Source organism: Caloenas nicobarica, chromosome 15, assembly GCF_036013445.1.
Source record: "Caloenas nicobarica isolate bCalNic1 chromosome 15, bCalNic1.hap1, whole genome shotgun sequence".
NCBI classification, from domain to species: Eukaryota; Metazoa; Chordata; class Aves; order Columbiformes; family Columbidae; genus Caloenas; species Caloenas nicobarica.
Window position 1 is genome coordinate 4,647,499 of NC_088259.1, and position 22,240 is coordinate 4,669,738.

At 53.3% G+C, this 22,240-nt stretch overlaps 2 protein-coding genes across 5 annotated transcripts in view; one reads left to right on the forward strand and one right to left on the reverse strand.

Annotated features, from left to right (window-relative positions):
- Positions 1-6,746: 6,746 nt before the first annotated feature.
- Positions 6,747-18,748, forward strand: GSS (glutathione synthetase). Of its 3 annotated transcripts, XR_010607038.1 has the most exons (14): positions 6,747-6,789; positions 7,036-7,172; positions 8,723-8,868; positions 10,306-10,381; positions 10,916-11,055; positions 11,211-11,327; positions 11,784-11,864; positions 13,086-13,163; positions 14,688-14,754; positions 15,408-15,602; positions 15,789-15,870; positions 16,189-16,378; positions 17,106-17,306; positions 17,407-18,748. XR_010607038.1 is itself a non-coding variant. In XM_065645536.1 (13 exons), exons 2-13 carry the CDS (start codon positions 7,044-7,046, stop codon positions 17,227-17,229), a joined length of 1,425 nt encoding a protein of 474 aa, XP_065501608.1. In that variant the 5' UTR covers positions 6,747-6,789; positions 7,036-7,043; the 3' UTR covers positions 17,230-18,748. The 3 variants fall into 3 exon arrangements, 2 of the variants coding, with proteins under 2 accessions (XP_065501608.1, XP_065501609.1); XM_065645536.1 differs by having other exon boundaries at positions 17,106-18,748; XM_065645537.1 differs by lacking the exon at positions 6,747-6,789 and adding an exon at positions 6,930-6,966 and having other exon boundaries at positions 17,106-18,748.
- Positions 18,749-19,227: 479 nt separating this feature from the next.
- ACSS2 (acyl-CoA synthetase short chain family member 2) overlaps positions 19,228-22,240 on the reverse strand; it is a 33,971-nt gene continuing 30,958 nt past the window's right edge. For both annotated transcript variants that reach the window (XM_065645376.1, XM_065645375.1), the window contains 3 exons: positions 22,049-22,225; positions 21,229-21,303; positions 19,228-21,018 (listed from right to left, as the gene is read on the reverse strand). In XM_065645376.1, the coding sequence (XP_065501448.1) occupies positions 20,891-21,018; positions 21,229-21,303; positions 22,049-22,225 (380 nt within the window). In that variant the 3' untranslated portion in view covers positions 19,228-20,890. The remainder of the gene's footprint in view (positions 21,019-21,228; positions 21,304-22,048; positions 22,226-22,240) is intronic.

The window sequence follows — 22,240 nt, forward strand, 5'->3', positions numbered from 1 at the left end:
CAGCTGCCTTTCTATCTTTAGCCCATGAGAGCACCCTTCAATTGTTCTGCACTTCAAACAATAGGCACACGTGTGGGGGGTTTAAGATCGCTGGCCTTACCAGAGCATTTCGCATCAAAATGCAGCCTTAGAGACAATAGATTTCTTTCATGCCCTGGCTGAAGCTGGTATTTATACGACAGAGAAACCAGGGTGCAAGAGCTCCGTCTTGTTTTTCTTGTGCATGATGGGCCAGTGGGACTTTTGGCTCCCTGGGGAGCCCTCTGAACTCCCTTCCACAAAAATAACCCCATTGTTCTCTCTGCATTTGGCTGGTGCCAAACATCACATCATCCCCTCTGTTTGTGCAGTCAAGTTAATGGCTTTGGTACCGTGCTATTGCAAAACCAAGTTTCTGCATTAATGCAGAAATATGGTGAGATACAACAGCGTTGGCCAAAACCTCAGATTTGGCTATGTTGGTTTTGAAGCAAGGGAGATTTGGGGGATGATTTTTGCCCCGTGCACCCGAATCCAATAGATGAGCGATGCTTTGAGGTGCAGACGGGCAGCCCAGCTCTGCAACCGGCCCGTCAGCTGCAGTGTATCAAATGCCCCTGCACAACTCGGCAGCATCGTGGGCTGATGATCTGCTTGTTTCATGGTGGCTCTGCCGGTGCCCTCGGAGCCCGGCCGCCTCTGCCTAGTGTGGCCGGGGTACCTGGGCTGTGCCGGGGACATCCCCGGTGTGGGACGTGGCTGCGTGGGGACAGACCTGCCACAACGCTCCCATTCACACCTCCGTCCCTCAGGAGTGAGAGGAGCAGGCACATGACAGAAGTATTTATTCCGCCCCGTTGTGGCTGATGTTGTATTGAGTTTCAATTGTCTGAGCCCTGTGCAGCCTTTGAAAGGGGACGCGACATCCCGAAGCCACAAAGCCCATCTCCAAAGGCTCTTTAACAGCCAGAGCAGAGGTTTACAAGTATAAAGTACTTTTCTTTAAACTTTGGGGGACTCTATTTTTAGCAAATAAAGATAATGTCCCAGTTGCTGTTGTTCATCTTTTGTTGCATGGAACATGCCAAATACTTACCATGTCTGCCATATTTTTTTATTGTTTAACCTTCTCTGAGCCGCATTGCGTCTCTCTTAGGCTGTAGCAGAGATTATGGGCTATTTGTATGTTTAAATCCTTCCCAGGCTACTGGATTCCTTTGAAAAGATCTCATTCTCCAGACTGAATTTGGAAAAGAGAAAGAACAGGCAAGCCAGAGCTCTCTATAAAAAGTTTTCCCAGTCAGAGCAGAGTGCATTCGTCCTGGGAGCTCCCGAGGACAGGGCAGTACCTTTTTCCAGCTTACTTGCAATGAAACGGACCACTTTTTGCAGTGTTTTGCTTAGAAATTCAAGCTTTTTATGCACTTCCTCAGCCTCTCAGAGCAAATAGAGAGGTAAGGGGAATCAGGACTCTGCCAGGACCGAGGACTGAGAAGGGAAATGCTTCTGTCTGAGTGAACTCTGTCCTTCCGCGTTGTCACTAAAACTCTTAGACTTTGTTCCCCGCTTCCATCCCTTGACCGGGATGTGGGTGAACAGCCCTTGCCCCATGGCAGGGTCCAACTGGATCCCAGCACAGGGCAGCTTTCCAGCGAGACAAGACTGGATCTACCACTCCACTTCCAAATTGACAGCCTGGATCTGTACTAATTAAGGTGTGAATCCACAATTGCCGATCAAAGGGATGGCAGAGAGGAAAGAGTAGGACTCCAGAATCTGTGAAAGAGACAAGGTGGGTGCATTAGAGCTATAATCACAGAGTTTCATTTCAGAGATAGATGTCTCAAAGCAGAGCTAAGACGCTTGCAGTGACCCAGACAACTCCTGGAGCTGGTAATAGGGTAAAGAGCCGGTCATCTCTTGGCTTGGCCGGTGATGATCTGTCTGTGGAGGGTGACCGAGTGGATCACCAGGCATTGCCAAGTGCTGGCTGGAGTAACATTTTCACCTCGGGCAGGCATGTCCCAGGGTGGGGGCTGCCTTTGCACCCTCCTCTCGATGTGTCTCACCGCCACCACGGGATGTCCCTGCCTGGGGCTGTCCTGGGCTGCCCAGGGCACAGGCGTGGGTGAGGACAAGGGAAGCACATGGTGAGCACAGCATGTGTGTGTGAGCCAGGCACCCTTCTTGTGCTCTAGGTTGATATATGTGTATGTATGTATAGATATACAGTCTTAATCCACCTGCAGCCTCCCTGCAGGTTGGGTGGGTCAGGGACCCTGCTGCACAGGCTCCAGGGTGAAGACTTGGCACTTGGTGCAGTTCCACACTCGGTGCTGCCTTTGCTGCTGGATAACAGCAGCTCTCAGGGCAGATGGGAAACCGAGGCAAAGGATAAAGTCATTTGCCCAAAGCCATCGGCAAGTCAGTGGCCAAGTGAGGAAAGGATCTGCTGTTCCTCCCAGACAGTCCAGCAACACATCTGACAGCCCTGGGACAGGTCACCGAGGAATGGGGAGGTCTCCATCCTGGGAGGTCATAGAATGGTTTGGGTTGGAAGGGACCTTAAAGATCATCCAGTTCCAACCCCCTGTCATGGGCAGGGACATCTTCCACCAGATCAGGTAGTTCAAAACCCCATCCAGCCTGACCTTGAACACTCCCAGGGATGGGGCATCCCCAGCTTTCCTGGGCAGCCTGTGCCAGGGCCTCACCACCCCCATGGGGAAGAATTTCTTCCTAACACCTAATCTAAATCTCCCGTCTTTCAGTTTAAAGCCGTCAACCCTTGTCCTGTCACTACATGCCCTTGTAAAAAGTCCCTCTCCATCTTTCTTGTAGGTCTTCAAGGTTTGGTGAAGTAAAACCACAGCCATTCTGATCTCATGCCAGGGACGTTCCCACTGCTGGTTAGAGATCAGCCCCTTCCCTCTCTCATTCCCTGACATGAGAGCATGTCCAAGCTAATCCCTGATGGTAGAGCAGACAGAAAAAAATGAGTATCCATGGGCAGCACACTGGAGTCAATGAAATAATTCACAATTTCCCAGTTTTGTCATTGCAGGATCCAAGTATCATACACAGATTTACTCATTCTGCTCCCAAAGCTGCATTAGTGAAAAATTAAGTCCAAATAAAGATGCAGGTGCTGGTATTCAGCTGTTGTTCTGCTTTTGTTGGAGCCTCACAGTTGCATCATAAATGTGCTGTGAAAATGCTGAAGTAATTATATTGCCGCAGCAAGTACACAAATAAGTGCCTTGTGATGACAATAAAATGTTTTTCTGCTTACACCGTTGTGTTGATGGTACCTTACTGGCAAACGTGTTAGGATTGTTTCATTTTATCACACTTATTGTAAGGGAAGAGCTAGTTAGGATTGACAGTTCCTTTGTATATTTAAACAAGAAAGTATTCTAGGAAGGACCTGGTTTGGTTTGGATTTATTTATAGATAAACAAATTTTATCTGTTCCAAATACAGACATGTTCCTGCAGAAATAACCCTCTTGATTTGTCACATGGCCATTTTGAGCCCTATTGCTGGGAAATGAATGTCCTGCAAGTACACGAAACTCTTCTGAAATCTGAGATTTACCAGATGTACTCGACTGAAGAGGCACAGAACAGCCCCCAGCCTTGGATCGTCCGAAATGAGAGCAGAGAGCAACCCTATCTCCCAGTGAACCGAGACAAAGTGAGTGTAAATACACAGCTAAAGTGGGAGAAAAAGATCAGCTTGCATTATGCCGCAGGGCGTCCCAGAGAGTGCTGAGGACTCGGGAGTCCCTCTCTCCCGCGGCACATGGCCAGGGACGTCCCCAACACCCGAGTTCCCTCAACAGCCTCACTGGGAACAACGAGGGGACGTTTACAATGGGGCTGCCAATGGGCTGGGCTGCATGGAGGTGTCCCCAGCCACCCCCTTTTCCAGGTCCTGTCGGTGCAGCACAGCAAAGGGACGTGGGAGATGAGGACAGTGAAGAAATAGAAAATATGAAGATGTTTCCAATATCGGTTCAGTTTGGGGTCTTTAATTTCCAAAGCCAGGCTTGCAGTTCCTCCATCTTCCCCCATCTACAAAGGGCGAATTCCAGCTCTCACGAAAGCAACATGATGCAGCTCCAGTACAACAGAAAATGACAACCAGTTAACATGAAGATGTTTTCACAGAATCACAGAATCACAGAATGTTAGGGATTGGAAGGGACCTCGAAAGATCATCTAGTCCAATCCCCCTGCCAGAGCAGGAACCCCTAGGTGAGGTTACACAGGAAGGCGTCCAGGCGGGTTTTGAATGTCTCCAGAGAAGGAGAATCCACAACCTCCCTGGGCAGCCTGTTCCAGTGTTCCGTCACCCTCACTGAGAAGAAGTTTCTTCTCAAATTTAAGTGGAACCTCTTGTGTTCCAGCTTGAACCCATTACCCCTTGTCTTACTGTTGGTTGTCACCGAGAAGAGCCTGGCTCCATCCTCGTGACACCCACCCTTTATATATTTATAAACATTGATGAGGTCACCCCTCAGTCTCCTCTTCTCCAAGCTAAAGAGACCCAGCTCCCTCAGCATTTCCTCGTAAGGGAGATGCTCCACTCCCTTAATCATCTTTGTGGCCCTGCGCTGGACTCTCTCCAGCAGTTCCCTGTCCTTCTTGAACTGAGGCCATTGCTTTTGGCTCACAGCAGCCTCAGAAATGATGCTGGGGCTTAACAGCAGGTACTCAGGGGGCAGTTCACAGTGTACAGTAAACCAAGGTCCAGGTGACAAGTTCTCTGTGGTAAAAACACCAAGACTCTCTAGGAAAGGCAAGATAGACCAGTGCCTGCCCAGCTCCCCAGCACTGCCTTCCAGGGTCCTTCAAGCTGGGATAATTTCAAACAAATTGGACAGCATCAAATGGAGCTGGGATGTCACTTTGGCTCTCCTCCCTCAGAGGAGGCTCTCCCTCCTGTGGGAAAGGCAGAGGTTTGCAAGATCTGCCTTTGGCACATCTGCAAGGATGCTGGTGCTCACCCCAAGGTTGGGCTCCCTGGAGGGGCAGAGTCACCGGCTGCGGTGGCCCCTCCAGGGGCTGGAGCTCTCCTGGGGGACCTTGGTGACAGCCCCACGTGCCCAGCTACACCCAGGCTCTCGGCATTCAGAGCTATGGAAAGATGGGAGTTTTACAAATATTGGTTCAGTTCAGGTGCTTTCATTTGCCAGGCCAAGTTTGCGGTTCTTCTGTCCACATCAGCCTGCAAAGAGCAAATTTCAGCCCTGTGAAAGCGATGAATGACACAGCTCCACTGGAAGAGCAAGTGCCAATGAGCTGATGTGCAAACCACCGCACTCCACTGCCTGCACGCTGACAGTCCTGCCACACGTTGCCTTCCAGGGACGACACAAACTCAAATCCACCAGTTCACCGCTGAGGTCTTGTGACGGCAAATGCTTTCAGTTTTACAAAATACAGCAGCTTCCTCCTAGTTCACTTTCCTAGAGCGACTGCGCAATGTGCGGCTTGACACAGGCATTCACAGAGGAGCTGCTTGCTGGGGTTTCCCCTCTGCACGCACGAGCAGCAGAGCCCAGTGCTGTGCAGCGGAAGAAACATCTGTGGACCACTGATTTTTCCCTCAGCGTGGGGTTTGAGAGATGGAGGACAGCGTCTCAGACCAGAGAGCTGGGGGCTTTCACCATCAGAGGACAAAAACTTTCCTGGGGTGAACGCCTTGGCCAAGCAACACCTCAACAAGCAGAACTCTTCAGATGTTGGCCAAATCCTGGAGACACAACAGGTTTTGGGGACATCTCTTTTAGACGTCACCGGGTATTTTGGGACTGATTCATCATCAGCAGGAGATGGTACTTGTACCTTTGTCAGGCCGTTGCTGGAGACCAGCAAAGTCACAGGGTCCTGGGCTATTCTGCCACTGCCCTGCCGGTGAGGATGCTGATCCTTGGGTCCACAGCGGTGGGAAGGTCACTGCCCTCACAGCAGGCATGGACCTCTGCAGGGAGACGTGTTCGGCATTTACACCACAGAGTCTTTCTGTCCAGCACAAGCTCTACCCCAATAAATCCATAAAATTATTGATATTCAGACAAGACGTGATCTCACCAAGTATTGGTGGTGGATCCATTCTGCAGAACGTCCCTAGGGAGCCTCAAACTGTACCTTAGGCTGCAGGCATAGGCAAAGTTGAAGCCCTGTGCCCACTCCATCCTTACGACCACGGTGACATCACACAGCCGTTGCTTTCCAGCAGGAGCAACCAAACCAGCGCCGATTCCCCAGCTGCCCCTGTCCCCGCGGGATGTAGCACCTACACCACCAATGCAGGGGGAAGCCTGAGCCTTGACCGGGTCCCGCAGCCCTGCCGCACACCACGGGGCACCTTTGGCTCCCCCACCAAGGCTCTCCTGCAGCCTGCGCGGTGCCGCGGGTGTCGTGTCCCTTCTGGGGGGATGACGTGGTTATGGCTGAGAATGACGTTAGAGGCTCCGAGCTGTTCCCTCCTCGGGTCAGCGCTGAGCAGCACGGCCCCTGGTGGTTTTCAGCAGCTTGAGCCCCCCAGCGCCCCCTCCCCGAGCCCCGCGGGGTGCCCGGAGCTCCCGCCGGCGCTGCTCCCGCCCGCTGACGTCACGGCATGACGTCACGCCTCCCCGTGACGCACCGCCGCGCAGGGCAGCTCCCAGCTCCTCCCCATGCTGGCGATCCCCGCGCTGATAGGGCGGCTGCGCTGCCAATCCGCGTCTAGGGCGGGGCGCGGAGGGGAGGCCTGTCCAATGGGCTGGTGGAGGGCGGGGCCAAGCGGAGCGGCGCGGAGCAGGTAGGGGCGGCGGGGCCGGTGGGGCCGGTGTCCGCCCGGGGCAGCGGGGGCCGGGGCAGCGGGGGCCGGGCAGCGCCGCGAGGGGCCCGCCCTGCGGCGATCGGCGGGCTCGGGCCCTGCAGCCCGCGGCGTGGGCTGGGGGTGCGGAGGTGCCGAGCTCTGTGCCGCCCCGAGCGGGTAAGGCCAGGCCGCCCGTGGGGGAGGGCTCCGGGGGCCGGGTGTGTGACCGGTGCTCTGTCCCCGCAGCGCTGGCCATGGCCGCCCCGTGGGAGGACGTGCTGTGCGACACGGCGGCCATCCGGGAGGCAGCGCTGGTGGCCGTGGACGCGGCGCTGCTGGCGGGGGTGCTGATGCGGACCGAGGGGCGGCCCAACGCCTCGGATGTAAGTGCCGGAGCGGGGTCACGGGGCGCGTTCGGTCCTGGCCGGGCTGTGAGTCAGCACGGCCGGAGGAGCGCGGGGCGGGGCCGCCTGCCAGCCCCGGCTGTGCCGGGCCCTCCTCAGTGTGCCCCACTCCATGGCTGGAGCACGGCGGACCTGGGGGGCGGTAACTCTCCCTTATGGGCATCTCCCGTGTGAGGAAAGGCTGAGGAGCTGGGGCTCTTGAGCTGGAGAAGAAGAGACTGAGGGGTGACCTCGTTCATGGTGATCAATATGGAAAGGGTGTCAGGAGGACAGAGCCAGGCTCTTCTCGGTGACAACCACTGATAGGAGCAGTGCCAATGGGTATAAACTGGAACACAGGAGGTTCCACTTAAATTTGAGAAGAAACTTGTTCCCGGTGAGGGTGCCAGAGCCTGGACCAGGCTGCCCAGGGAGGCTGTGGAGTCTCCTTCTCTGCAGACATTCCAACCCGCCTGGACACCTTCCTGTGTAACCTCATCTGGGTGTTCCTGCTCCGGCAGGGGGATTGCACTGGATGAGCTTTCGAGGTCCCTTCCAACCCCTGACATTCTGGGATTCTCTGAACTCACACCCTGTCCTGCTGATGAGTGCATCTCCCGATCCAGCCCTGTGATACAGGTCTCCTTTTCCAAAGGAGGAGGGATAGATCTGGAAAGGTTTGGGAAACCGCCAGGAGCCTCGTGTGTGTGGGGTGGTGGGAGTTCATCCCTCTCCCAGCCTCTCACCACCTGTATGATCCTTTGAACCAAGGGAGCGTCTCTTGGAGGGGCTTCTTTTTTGGTGTGCTCCCAGCTACAAGTCAGCTTTTGCTGCATACGTGGGGCAAGGTGATGGGGACAGGGGTGGTCAGTGTGTGGAATTACCTCTGGTGAATCTCTGACAGCTGGCTGGGACAGGGGTACTGATATGGGGGATGGTCTGAGGGGTGTCTGAGGGGACCTCAAAGGGTGAGAGGAAGAGGGAGCCTGGGACGAGAGGCCAAACACGCTGCTGGTGTCCCTTGGCTTGTGTAAAAATCAAAGTGAATTGGGAATTTCTCTCTGATGTAATATTTTGGCTTTGAGGGTGGCCCTGTGCCTGAGCTGTGCGGTAAGCCAGGGGTCTGGGGCTCATAAAGCAGGGATCAAAGGAAGTGATTCTTATGGCCAAAACCCAGGATCGGCAAATTCGCCTTTTCTCTGAAACTGAGGCATTTTGGAGACAGTGCTCTCCACTTAAGATGTAAACAAAGCATCCTTCAGAGGGAAGCGTTTGGCTCAGCTGGAGCTCTGGAGCAGCTGCTCCTGCCTCCGCAGCGCCCACCAGACAGCTTGCAAAGTAAAACCCTCAAAAGTCAGGAGTTGGGGGGGGATGTGGCCGTGTGTCTGTCCAGGGTGCACGAGGGGGCCTGGGGATGGCTCGAGCCTTCAGCCAAGCAGAGGAAGCGCTTCTCTAGCCCCGCTTAAACTGCATAGTCCAGGGTGGGTTTCCAGCCCTGTGGACCCTTGTGTTGAGACCTCACTTCTCTGTTGCCACATTCTTGTTTGCAGGTGGTGAATTACGCTCCCTTCACGCTGCTCCCATCCGCAGTACCACGTGCCCTGTTTGAACAAGCGTACGCTGTTCAGCAAGACTTTAACCTGCTGGTGGATGCTATTAGCCAGAACAAAGAATTCCTGGAGCATACTCTGGCCAGGTAACTTTGTTTCATGTTGCATTTTAATGAAATATTTTAAATGCTATTTATTGCCCTCCAGGCATTCCTACCTTTCAACCATTCATGTCCTTCAAGCTGAGGCAGGCACTCCTGTCCTCTGCAGGAAGTGTCTCCTTTGCTGCATTATTGCTCCTGAGACCGATTTCCATCAAGCTTCTGTGCTTTGAGGTCTCCTTGGGCCTCAGAGGATGGGACATCTGGTTGACACCCTCCAGTGATCTTCAGTTTTGCCAGTGTTTCAAGTTTGTGAATTCTTACTTGTGAGTTTGTTAGCCCCTGGGCCTTAAATTCAAATTACGGGAGGCTTCCTCGAGTCCTAGATGTAGTAGTCTGTTTTGGTCTCATTTTTCATTTGCCTGTGGCTCTCTGGTAACCACCAGCTCTGCTGCCTGTTCTGAAGAGAAGGTGTTTGTTCCTTCTCCCACCCCTACCTCTGATCGGTCACCCCATATCCCCTCCTTTCCCATCCATGTCAGGAAGGTGACGGGCAAACTCTGGGTGCTGGAGGATTCATCAGTTCTGGCTCATGAGCTTTGCTGGATTTCCTTGTGGCTGTTGCCCTGTGCTGGCACGACCATCCCTGTGGGCCCCATAATCCGTAGGGCTGATGCCTCCACAAAACCCATCCCTGCTGCCTGTTCTGTGCTGCCTGTGCAGGTGCTGATGGCTCGCTGGCACCAGGACAGAGCAAAGGAGACTATTTTCCAGCCTCATTCTTGTTTTGCTAAAGCCTGACCCCTCAGGGCTCTCAATGCTTGTGCCTGTTCCAGAGCTGGCTGCACCCAGAGCTTGTGGGGACACGTTTGTACCTGTGGTTAAGGAACGCAGCGCCTGGGGCTCGTGTGCACTCGAGTGCCTGCCCTGTGCTGCCTCTTGCGCAGTGTTTCAGGGCAGCTCCTTGGAGGTGCTGCTCGTGATCAGCTCAGGAATTTGGGACCCTAAGAAAAGCCAGACCTGCTCTAGCAGAGGCACTGAAGCGCTTGGCACCACAGTGCACGGGATTTGGAGCCTGACAGGACAGGGGGAATTTGGTGAAGCTTGTGAAGCTTCTTCTATGAACTGTGTGTGAAGGCACAGAAACGCTTCTGATTTCTTTCCTGTATTTGCAGAATTCTGTTGAATTTCTTTGCTTTTGCTTGTCCTGTCTCTCTGCCCTTGCCAATGAAAGTCACTTCTGCACAGCGGTGCTTTTTCTAGAGCGGCTGTGCTGAGCAGACTGGGTTTGTGTTATGGTTGTTCACTGCGGCCCCTGATGACGAGTGCATTCATGGTGAGACACTTAACAGTGCTCTGGGACCTGGTCCAGCCACAGTCCTGTAATTTGTTGTTAGAATGTCCCCCGTAAGGTTTTTTTTCTGGAGATGAATTAATTTGTGACAGCGTAAGGGGACTGATCTGGTCTGTCTTTCTCTCTAGCACCATCAAGGTAGATGACTTCACAGCTCGACTCTTCAGAATCTACATGCAAGTTTTGGAGGAGGGCTTGGCTCAGGTACCTTGGCAGGACCCCCATGGCCAGCAGCCGTGTCCCTTTGCGTTGTGGTGGGATTGCCTGGTCTCTGCAAGCTTGTTTGCTGTGGGCTTTGAACTGTCCCCTAGTCAGGCCGGTCACTACGATGTATCGGTTACAGCCTGTGAGCTCAGGACTTTGCCCTATTTGACAGTCGCGCCCTTTGGTTTGTGCTGCTGGAAACAGGTCTTGACTGGGAGGATTTAATCTGGTTTGTCTTTGTCTTCTGCGACTCTCGGGAGAATGCAAGGATGTGTGCCATGTTGGGACCTGTGCTGGACAGGCTGTCCCTGCAGAAGCTCCTTTACTCTCACAAGTGTTGCTAACTCCTCTGGAACGCTGAGAAGGGCTGTGGGCCCTGAGCAGCGGCCAAAGCACCCACGGGCATATCTTGCAGAGATTTTTATCAAAATTAAAGTGATTGGATCTGCCTTGGGAGGGTTTTGAAGTGAGGTCATCAAAGGGCTTGCAGTTAAAGGCAGCAGGAGAACCCACTTCATCTCCCTTCTGTTTCAGTCTGTGTTTTTAGGCATAAACCGCTCTGATTACATGTTTGACCGTGGGGTGGATGGGACACCAGCTCTGAAGCAGATAGAAATAAACACCATTGCTGCCAGCTTTGCCGGCCTCACCTCTCGCACTGCAGCGGTCCACGGGTAAGGGAGCATCTCCAGCCTGTGCTGCGGGCGCTGCAGCAAGCTGTACTGCCTGGCCTGCTGTGCTTGGCATTGTATGCTCTCCAAACTCCTCCCTCGGTCTGGTCAGGGGCTGTCATGGCATTTACAGCTTTTTTTTTTCTTTTGTTCCCCAGGCAGGTGTTGCAAGTGCTGGGCAAGTCTGAGGAGGCATCGCGCCTGCTGCCCAACAACCCATCGAAAGGGCTTGCCTTGGGTATTGCGAAAGCCTGGGAGCTCTATGGGTCGCCAAGGTAGGGAGAGAGAGAGAGAGAGGAGATGCCAAAGGCTGGTTTGTCTTGTCTCCCTTAGGGCTGCAAGTGTTTGGTTTTGAATTTGTGCTTTCTGAAAGATGCCTGTTTGCTAAATGAGCTGTTCTGGAAAAGCCTGTGGCACCCGGGGAAGAGCAAAGGGGTTGTCTTGCTGCACAAGGCTGCTGTGTGCAGGGCGGGCATGGAAGAGTTGTGTGGTTCAACCCTGAACAGAGCTCGCTTTTCCTCCTGCCTTTTCCCGTTGTGCTGATGCCCCGCACTGGTTTGGTGGTGACGCAGGATTGGTACTTTGGTTTGCATGCTGACATTTAGAAAGGCTGGAGAAAACAAGCAGGATCGGTGCAGGAAACCTGAATTACAACAGAGGTCAAAAGCTGGTGATTGTGGGTACATGTGGAATGTTTCTGGGTTTAATGATGTCCCTGGTATCTCTTGCAGTGCTGTGGTGATGTTTCTAGTGGAGGAAGTCCAAAGGAACATTTTTGATCAGCGATGTGTAGAAAATGAGCTTTGGAACAGGTAAAGGCTGAATATTCTTGGGATGGGGAAGGAAGGAGACGGTGTAGTTTTAGAAAAGGGAGGCAGAATGAACTTCTGCTGGGTTGTGGTGTTTCCCTTGAGGCAGCTCGTGGAGCATCTCAAGGCTCTCCAGCAGGAGCAGCGTGGTGGGGGGAGCGTAGGAGGGGGCCTTGGAAAGACGGGGGTGTGCAGAATCTGTTTGCTTTTTACTTTTCCACCTACTCAAGGATAAAGTCAAAACACTTCATAGTTTCTGGGACTGTGAGAGGGCATGTCTTGGTATGTAACAGGGCAGCTTGGACTTATCTCTGTGGTCTGTTGTACAGCTGTCTCCAGCGTTCCTTTGGTGCCTCCTGCCTGGCCTCAGCGCCCACCTTTGTCCTCATACCTACCTCCCAAAACCTCTCACAGCTCTTCGCTGGAATTTCCAGCAGCCATCAAAGCCTCTGGTCTCCAGGGCTGATTCCTTCCTGATTTTTGTGCCTGTGTAGTCCTCAGAGCCACACCAGTGGTAACTTTGCTGTGGGCCAAGTCTCTTAGACAAGACAATAAGGAGCAGAGCAGAGTTAATAAGTGTCCTGCTTGCTCTGCGACTTGCAACTGGCCGCAGGTTATCTCATGAAAGCTTAATTAACAAAGCTTCAAAGCAATCATGAAAGATCTGGGCAAAGCAACGTGGCAGTGGAGCAAAGGACTTGGAGAAGGAGGCGTTTTGCTGAGGCCTGGCCCCGAGCCTGCGCTGGAGCTCTGGGAGCTGTATTGCAGCGTCTCCAGATCCACAAGTCCACACTGCCACTCTGTGGAGGAATGACTATAAAGCATATTTATAAAGAAGGGGAGAAAACATGCAGGAAATCACTTGTCTGACTGCAGCTCTTGCCTTTGAAGGCAACAGTGAGTAAATCTGTTGTGTAAGGTTAAAAAACAAAAATATTGACTTCTCTTAGAAATACTTTAGGGGGTGAAAGGTGAGTATGGAGAAATCCATGGTTTTTAGGCACATGTTCTGCTTCCTACAGTGTTTAGGCTGGAAACATAAGACGGGTGCTAAAAACAGGGACTGTTTTGGCCTGTAGGATTCTTCTGGCTCCGTAGCACAAAGCCTGAGGTTATTTGTGCAGAAGCCTACAGATCCTCCTTGCTGCAGCCACCAGCTCCACTTGTGTCCCACCTCAAGTAACTATGCCCAGCCTGGTGACTCTCCCACTCCTCTCTTAACAGGAATATTCGGGTCATCAGGAAGCGATTCAGAGATGTGTTTGAAAAAGGGTCTCTGGATGATGCCAGGAGGCTGTATATGTGAGTATGAGCCAAGGTGCGCGTTCCTGGCTGTGTGTTGGGCACACAGGGCTGTAAAAGGGAATTTTCAACCAAAGCTGGTGGTATGTCTTGAGTGTAAATAGTGACTTTCTGAGAAAGCAGTTCTCTTCCATGCTCCAGGATGCTGCTTCCGCTTAGAGCTGAAGTGATTTTGCTTTCACAGCGGTGTGCGTTTTGAACACACTCAGCATCTCATCTGCACCCTGTGGAGGTCAGGACGTGCAGGTCACAGACTCCAAGTGCTGGCAGTTGGTCCCAAGTGTGATGTTTGTCCTATTTCCAGGGTGATGTGCTTGGAGATGTACAAGCCTAAAGGATGATATGGTTTCATGCCAATGTTTTTTTTCTGTAGTTAGGCTAATTTTTCCATGGTTTGACCTTTGGTGCCTCTGCCATGTTTAATTAACGAATACGTTTGTCATTGCCAGACAGTTAAAGGGAAAGTGTATCCACCGTACTTCCTCCAGAGCTTCCTCTCCCCTCACTGATGAACACCTTTACAATTAGACTGCCTGGCTGCAGACAGTTTCTGTGCTGTTTTTCCTGACCATAGCAGTTCGTGTGGCCGAAGCCTGGGAGTGTGGTACTGTGGCTGTGCTGACAGCCCTGCCCTGGCAGGATGTTTTGGTGCCTGGGCAGGTTGTTGAGGTGCTGTCCTGCCTTGAATTGCCACCAGAGAAAGACCCTGCTTCCTCCCAGCTTCAGGAATCTCCCAGGCCTGGCTCCTGGTGGCACAAGCTACCAGAGGAGGCCACAACAAATGATCCGAGGTTGGAACAGCTCTGCTGGGAGGACAGGCTGAGAGAGTTGGGGTGTTCAGCTGGGGAAGAGAAGCTGCGGGGAGACCTTATTGCAGCCTCTCTGTACTTAAAAGGGTCCGATAAGAAAGATGGGGATAGTTTTTAGCAGGGCCTGTTGTGATAGGACAAGGGGTGATGGTTTTAAACTAAAGAAGGGGAGATTCAGGCTGGACATGAGGAAGAAATTGTTGGCCCTGAGGGTGGTGAGAGTCTGGCCCGGGTTGGCCAGAGAGGTGGTGGATGAACCATCCCTGGAGACATCCCAGGCCAGGCTGGACGGGGCTCTGAGCAACCTGAGCTGGTGCAGATGTCCCTGCTCATGGCAGGGGGGGCACTGGGGGAGCTCCGAAGGTCCCTTCAACCCAAACCATTCTATGATTCTGAAAAAAAAAAAAAAAAAAAGGTTCTCACCTTCCTGCTGGGCTGGGTGCCCAAATTATTGAGACTGGTTTGTCAGGGCAGAAGCCGGGTGTCAGCTCCCTGTGTCCAAGGCCACGTCAAACCCGCTGGGGCCCGGTGCAGAGGAGCCAGGGCTCCCAGTCCTTGGCTTCCTCCAGCAGAACCAGCCAGGGGCAGAACAGCTCAGGAGCCCGAGGAGACAGAGCAAATGCTCTAACGTGTTGCAGCCCCATTGCAGCCCCCTTGGTGCTGGGGAGCTCAGGGGCTGACCTGGTTCTCCAAATGCTTCTGGTCTTTGTTGCAGGGACGGCCAGGAGGTCGCAGTGGTGTACTACAGAGAGGGCTACGTGCCACAGAACTACGACCAGCAGGTAGGTCAGTGCTGACCGCTTTGCTCCAAGAAGCCGCCCGTGTCGTGGCCTTGCCCAGTGGGTTTGAAAGGCCCCATGACCTCAGGGGCATCTGTCCTGTCCTGGATGGGTTAGTCCTGTGCACTGATGGCATTGGGCAGCGGTGACTCTGCAGTGCTGGGGGTGTCCCTGGTACTCACACAATAAGAAAATTAGTGTTTTTCTTCTCCAATAACTACTTGTGGTGACCTCTTACTACAGCACTGAAATGCTTCTGTACAGTATAGGTTAACAGAGGGATTAGCACCTGCTTAAAGGGTTTAGACTTGATCCTACAGATAAATTTCTATCCTCTGCTAGGACTACTAAGCTGCAGGTAATAATAATGCAGATCTTGGTGTTGTCTGAAGGTGGCAGCACTGGACAAGCTGGGGAGGAGATCAGGCGATGGCTGTGGACTAACCTGGCTGTGCTGTTACTGGAGGTGGTGGGAATCCGTGTGTGCATGTCTGCTTGATCCCGGAGTGCTGTTCCCACCTGCCATCCCCACCAGGCAGGGAGGGAGAAGCCAAATTGCATGTCAATAACTGAATAGGAAAGACTAGAGAAAAACGTTGGGGTTGTTGTTTGGATTTTGTTTTTCTGACTGGATGGCTGCTCTCTTTCTGCCTCAGAACTGGGAGGCACGGTTGTTGCTGGAGAGATCAAGGGCAGTGAAGTGCCCTGACATTGCTACTCAGCTCGCAGGCACCAAGAAGGTGCAGCAGGAGCTGAGCCAGCCGGGGACGCTGGAGAGATTGCTGCCTGGCCGCACCGAGGCTGCCGCGCGGATAAGAGCAACGTTTGCTGGACTCTACTCCCTGGACATGGTGGGTGTGAGCAGGGCTGGAGCAGGAATGACATGTGCTTGGCCTGCGTGACATTGCTCTTTGGTTAAGAAAATGAGAGGACTTTGTTGTGGCCTCAGGGGAACCCTGTTGATCCTGCTCAGAGGGGTCCGTTGAGGAGCCCCTGCTCCTCTCTGATGCTTTGCTGTTGCCATCCTTTCCTGCCAGGGTGAAGAGGGTGACAAGACGGCTGCTGCAGCTGTCGCTGACCCTGACCGGTTTGTGCTGAAGCCACAGCGAGAAGGTGGAGGTACGAGCTCGGTGGGTCTGTGTGGGTTTTCACTGTGGTTTGTGCTGTATCCAGGAGAGGCAGTAGCTCTGTGATGCTTCCTGCACCTGTGCTGGGGGGTAAAAGGTGGGGTGGGGTGGCTGGTAGCTGCCTATAGCCATGGTGACTAGTCATGGCAATAAAACTGCTGCTTCTGGAGGAGCTCCTGAGGTCCAGAGCTGGGGGTGGGGAGCCCAGGCAGCATGTGGGAGGCAGAGGCCGGGTCTCTTGGGGCCAATGACTTCTGCTGTCCTGGGAAGTGTTTGACCTGCTGTTTGGTTTTGTTTTGTGTTCTGCCAGGGAACAACCTCTATGGTGAAGAGCTCAGGCAGGTTCTGGAGAAGATCAGAGACAGCCCTGAGAGAACCTCCTACATCTTGATGGATAAGATCAAACCACAGCCAGCGATGAATTACTTGCTGAGGGCTCACAGTCCCCTGCAAGTGTCCGAGTGCATCTCAGAGCTCGGTATTTTTGGTGTCTACGTCAGGTGAGGAACCTGCTGCATTATGGGGTGGTTTGCTCCAGCTGGCACATGGGTTGGGAGCATTTTCTCCTCTGTGCTGTCTGAGCACAGCAGCAGGGCAGGTGTCTCTGGGGACGTGGAGGTGCAGGAGACAGACAGGACCATTGAGTCTCTGCCCCTGTCAGTAGCTCTGAGCACTGTGTTCAGATGCTGAACTGCTGCTCTGTACGTGCTGAAAAACCATGGGGCTGGTGCTGGCAGTTATGGTGTAACAGCCATCAGGAACTGGTGTGTCTCATTCCTCATTTCTGGAGGCACTTCTTGGAATCTAGACAGAGCTGCACGCTTTCCTGAAGCCCTCGTGATCTCGGAAATATCTGAAGGCTTAATGTGGTTGTGTTCAACCCTAAATAGCTGCTGCTTTTGTTTAAAACACTCTTGGGACCATAGAAATGTTCCCATAGGTTATAAATTAAAGGACTTCTCACACAATTTTAGAAACAAATGTACTCCTGGCAGCATTCACAACCTGACACTGAGAACGGGCCCTGGTGGCTGTGCCCACCGGGCTGGTGGGCACAGAACAGGCACAGCTCTGTCTGCAGAGACCCAAGAGCTCTGTATTAACCTTGGGGCTCTCACACACCGGTTGCCTGCACTGCGGCCAAGAACATGAGTCAGATTGTCCAAGACAGTAGAAATGCTGTAAGCTTTCTGGGCTGCAGGTGCTCAGTTGTCCTTTTCTTTGCAGACGGGGCAAGGAGATGGTGATGAACGAGGCTGCTGGCCACCTCCTGCGGACGAAGGCGATCGAGCATGCGGACGGCGGCGTAGCGGCGGGGGTGGCGGTGCTGGACACCCCGTACCTGGTGTGAGGAGGCGATGCCCCATCCCACCCGCCTCACTCTGCTGCCTGAAGAGCTGATGTTCTCCTTAGGGTGCGCTTACCAAGGTCTGGCGTGCTGGCGACTGTGAGGACAGACAGTGTGGATACAACTGCTCAAACGTCCTGCCTGCCAGCCCCAGCTTCTCCTCTGCAATTCCTCCTGCAGGAAGAAAGGACCCTCTTGCTCCGCCTGCTCTGTGCCTCGTGCATGTCCCAGCTGCAACCTTCCAGGACCGCATTGGTCTGGGTGCTCCCTTGGGGTCGAGCCTGTAGGCAGGGGTATGTACAGCAATGCTCAAGGGTCAATGTGCCACAACAGGCGCTCACACTTTTCCAAGTTCTGTGCTCCTTGATGCTGCATTATTTCTAGAGACGCACAAACCCAAAGCCTATGGAATGAGAGGAGAAAAGTGGATGTGCAAGTAACAGCCTTCAGCTGTGGGATTTGTGTACCAGTGCTTCAGTGTTCTCCAGGCTAAAGAGGGGAGCCAGCTCCACCTGCCCACAGCCCCTCCTGCCCTCCTTCAGGTGCTGCTGCTGCCCTGATTCCTGCTTTTCCCTGTGCCTGAGGATCCTCAGTGTTCCTGCACAAGGAACAGCTGCCCTGGTGTAATTTGCCCAAGGGCCTCTTCTTGTTTTTGCTCATCCCAACCAGTGCCTCTGTGCTACACAGCTGGCAGGCCCTGCCCGCTGCAGGGCAGGGCTGAATCTGCTCCCACTGCCTCCTGTAGCTTTGTCCAACAGATCCCCATGGGCTGGCACCCGAATCTCTCAATGATGGTGGCAGACCCCAGCACGATGCTGAATTGCAGCCTTGTGTCATAGCCGGGGCATTGACAAACCCTGCATGCCCAAGAGCTTGTGCTAGGGTGGTGCTGCTGCAGGTCACACACAAAGAGCACATCCTGCCTGCTCAGCTGCAGCACATGCAGCCCAGGAGCTGTGTCAGGGAGCCCCAGCTTCAGTAATGGTCCTGCTGGGACATGGGACTGGGAGCTTTGCAGCAGGGAAGCAATGGAATTGCAAGAGAGCCTGGGCAGGTACAGCCCCAGCTGCTTCATTCTGGGACCAGCACCAGTGAGATGTGTCACCCTCCAGGTTTCATGACTCGGTGGGAACAGCGCAGCAGTGGAGGGACAGGAGTGCAGGCTCTGCATCCCATGGGCCGTTGCCTCTTCTTCCAGCCCCTCTTCCTCCTCCGCCAAGCAGTTCAAGGGAAAACATAAAAGATGCACCTTGGCAAAGCACTTGGGCAGCCTCAGCTCTACCCTCTTAGTGACACCAGCAAGGAGCAGTGTTAAGTCCAGTATTTCTCAAGCGTGAAGGGTCTGAGTGACAGATCTGCACCTTGCTGGGCACATTCCTGCTGTTGCTGCGTGGCGGCGCTGCAATCTTCAATCTTTCACCTTGGAAAGAGTTCAGTTCTGTAAGTCTGGCTGATTCTGTGATTCCTGAGGCCTTGTTTTGCTGGGGGGGTGTTGATTACCCCCAGCCAGACATTAAAACGTATGTGCAATCTGAATGCTGTTCTTGTGCCAGTTTTTTCTGAGACAAGGCAGAAAGGGGAGGTATGTGCCTGGCTTTGGGGCAGCTGTACCCCTGGCCACGGCCCTTTCATGTGCTGTCACACCCAGGACAGCTGAAGCCACTCCCCAGTGTCTGCTCTGGTTGATAAAAGATGGGGGCCATGCTCTCCTGCACTTTCCCCGAGCCTTGGTGGAACCAATTGTGGCTGGAGAGCAGGAGAAACTGAGGCACAGGTTTTAGGGCTGGAGCCAGAGCTTCTGCCTTTGCCCCAGCTCAGCAGCGTAGACCAAGTCATCACCTGTAAATCCCAGACCATGAAAAAGTGTTGCACTGGCAGTAACCTACCCTCCCCATCCCCAAAAGCCTTCCCCAGGTACAGCACGTCCAACAGCAACATCTGAGTACCCCCCCATCTCCGCCAGCCTATGCACATGCTCTGAGCCTGTTTCCTTTATGTTTCCTTGAATTTTATTCCATTTTGCATAAAATTCTGGCTGTTTCCAGCCAAAATTACATAGCCAACGAAGAGTAACAGGGGAGGAGAGATGATGTAGGAATCCTTGTCAAGGATGTGGCACGATCCAGTGGTACAGAGCTGTGGGGAGCGTGTGGGACACTGGCACGCACAGAGGTAAGAAGTGAGAGCTGGGACTTGGACAACCGCCCACCCCAGCACCTGCAGCCCCTGCCCTGAGCAGCTGTCTCCTCCTTTGCCAGCCCACCCAAACTCAGCTCAGTTTGCAGGTAAAGCCCGTATGTTGGTATGCACCAAAACAGCCCTTGCAGCAAGTTTTAAAGCCCACTCCTCCTCTGGTTTAAGTGCAAAATCAAACAGTTCACATGCAATTTTCATACAGACATTACAAAGAGGTATCCGTCCCAGCACAACCCAGGGCTGGGGTTAAATGTAATTAATTTGAAGAATGGCTTTGGCAGTACCCTTGTGATGTGCAGGCTCTTGGGCTCAAGGCTTTGGGTTTTTTTTTTCCCTCTCATGATCATAAAGCCATATCACATTTAAACAAAAACTAACTTTAAATGTTTCATTTTTTTTTTCCTGATGGGAAAACACCACCTAGGACTAACACCCTGCCTGCCTTGGTTTCTTTGCTGTAGCAGTGGCCGTGGTGCGCTGTAACCCAGCGCCCGGTTTGCCCACGAGAGGAAAGGTGACTTGGCAGGGCTTAGTTTCCCTCCCCCCATTCCTGGGTACCAGCAGCACCCACTCCTGCACCCAGCATTGAAGGGAGTGTCCAGTGCGCAGCCCCAGCTCAGCGGGAGCTGGTGGCAGCGGAGCGGGGGGACGTGGTGCTCTATGGAGCGCGTCAGACCCAGGCTGCTCCTCCTAGACCGCACCTGGCTCTCTGTCCTGTCCAGGGCCAGTGAAGGTCCCTGGACTGGGAAAAACGCACCAGCCGGCACCACGCAGTTAGGAAGGAGCAGATCTTGGTATCAAACTGCTCTAAAAACCTGTTTAAAATACACAGCTCCCTTGAGCCTGCCCCACTCCCTTCCAGACTGAGACCTCTGCTAGCAAAGGGCTTGGGCAGTGGATGCAAGACTAAAACTGGGCTATACAGTTATGCTGTGAGAGTGTTTTTATGTTCTCTTCCAGCTTGTGGCACTCCCGGTAGAAAAGGAAGCTTAGCTGGCGTGTGGGCAGCGGGAGATGAACCTCCCTCGCCTGCCTGCATTGAGTAACTCCAGCACCACTTCCCCTCCAAGCCCCTAAGTTCCTTCCCACTGTGTGCGAGGTGTCACATACACCACATCAAGTTAATTAACACTCCCCCCCGCAAAAAAAAAAAAAAAAGAATTAAAAATCAAGAACGAGGTGCTGAAAAGGGAGGAGGATGAGCCCTCTGTGCATAAGGCTGAACTGCAGATATACAATACCCGTCTGGAACACGATGCACACACTCCTCCAGGTCATGGACGTGCTTGTGAGACACGGCCTCTCCAGATCCAGCTTTTCCCTCATCTGTAACATCCGTAACGTCCATACATTCAATTAACAGGTGAAGGTTTCCTTCCCAGGGCAGGCAGCGGTTATTCAAGGGACCTGCTCATCAGGACGCTGCTGCTGCTGCCACAGTTCTGCTCAGCAGGGACAGGTCACGCTGCTACTGTTTAGTGTCACATCTGCTCTTGAAAAGATGTTTTATGATGCCCGGGTTTGCTAAGGTGGAGATGTCCCCCAAATCTTGGTCGTTTTTGGCAATCTTCCTTAATATCCGTCTGGTAATCTTTCCTGTAATGAAAGCCACAAAAGGAGAGCAGGAGTCAGGGTCTCCTCAGCATCCTCAGCAGGAGCGGGGAGTGCCCAAACCTGTGGCATCCTGCTTCCCTGAGGCTGCTCCCCCCTGAATGTGAGTGGCCTTGGACAAGCGATTTAGGGCTGTTGTCCTTCCACTGGCAGGAACCACTGAGTCCTCCCCAGCACCGCCCCTGGGTCCCTTACCTGAGCGGGTTTTGGGCAGGCTCGGGGCATACTGGATGTAATCAGGTGTTGCTATCGGCCCGATTTTTTCTCTGACTGAAAAAAAAAAAGAAAAAAAATATTTTCATAGTAGGTCCTAGGAGATACCACACATATCCTTTTCAGGCAGGATGGCCAAGTTAAGAACTGCAGAGCCCAGCTCCTGGGAATCTGGCAATGCCATGTCCGAGGCCCCAGGCTGCAAGAGGGGGCAGCAAGACCTGCAGTGCCAACAGGGCTATGAGCACATCTTCCCAAAGGCAGAAGTTCTCATTTTTTTATTCTCTCCATCTTCAAGAGACCTCTATAATGGCTACACCAGTCACTATGACCATTTTGATAGAGCAAGGACTGAATTACTGTTGGGTTCCTACAGAGAAGCAGTCCATTTCATGTACTAAATGCTGCCGAAAGAGCTCCCTGGAGAGCAGAGCACAAACACCCAGAGCACTACCCCAAAGCAGCCAAACGATCCCTGCAGCAGGTCAAAATCTGCCAGGAGAGCCATGCCCACGCAGGACAGCACCGCTGCACCGAAAGCTGCCGGCTACCCCAGCCCTTCGCGTGGCTGCCAGCTCCCAAGGGGCAGAGATGGCATCACATGAGCAGCCAAAGGCCGGGAGAACTAATTTTAGTCTTTGCCAGCCGTGCTCTCTAATCAGAGGGGGCACCTTGTCGCAGTTGTCCCTGCTGCATTCCCCAGACTACACCAAGCACCCAGCTCTTAACCCCTCCATCACCTGCCCAGCACCGTCCGCCCTCTCCCCGCCGCGTAACCTCCCAACTATTTGGCTGTTGCTACCTTGTTTTTTCAGCTCATCCGCCAGGTTCTTGGTGAACTCGTGGCCATCTCTCAGGGTGACAAAGCAGTAGAGGCACTCTCCTTTCAGGGGGTGCGGGTGGCTGACCACCGCGGCCTCTGAGACAGCAGCGTGCTCGAGCAAGGCCGACTCCACCTCTGCGGTGCTCAGCAAGTGGCCTGGAAGCAAGGAGA

Excerpts from the sequence above, each read along its gene's own strand:
- GSS (XM_065645536.1), top strand. The coding sequence starts at position 7,044 with ATGGCCGCCCCGTGGGAGGACGTGCTGTGCGACACGGCGGCCATCCGG. Across the intron at positions 8,869-10,305 it reads CTGGAGCATACTCTGGCCAG|CACCATCAAGGTAGATGACT; the intron begins GTAACTTTGTTT and ends CTTTCTCTCTAG. Across the intron at positions 14,755-15,407 it reads CACAGAACTACGACCAGCAG|AACTGGGAGGCACGGTTGTT; the intron begins GTAGGTCAGTGC and ends TTTCTGCCTCAG.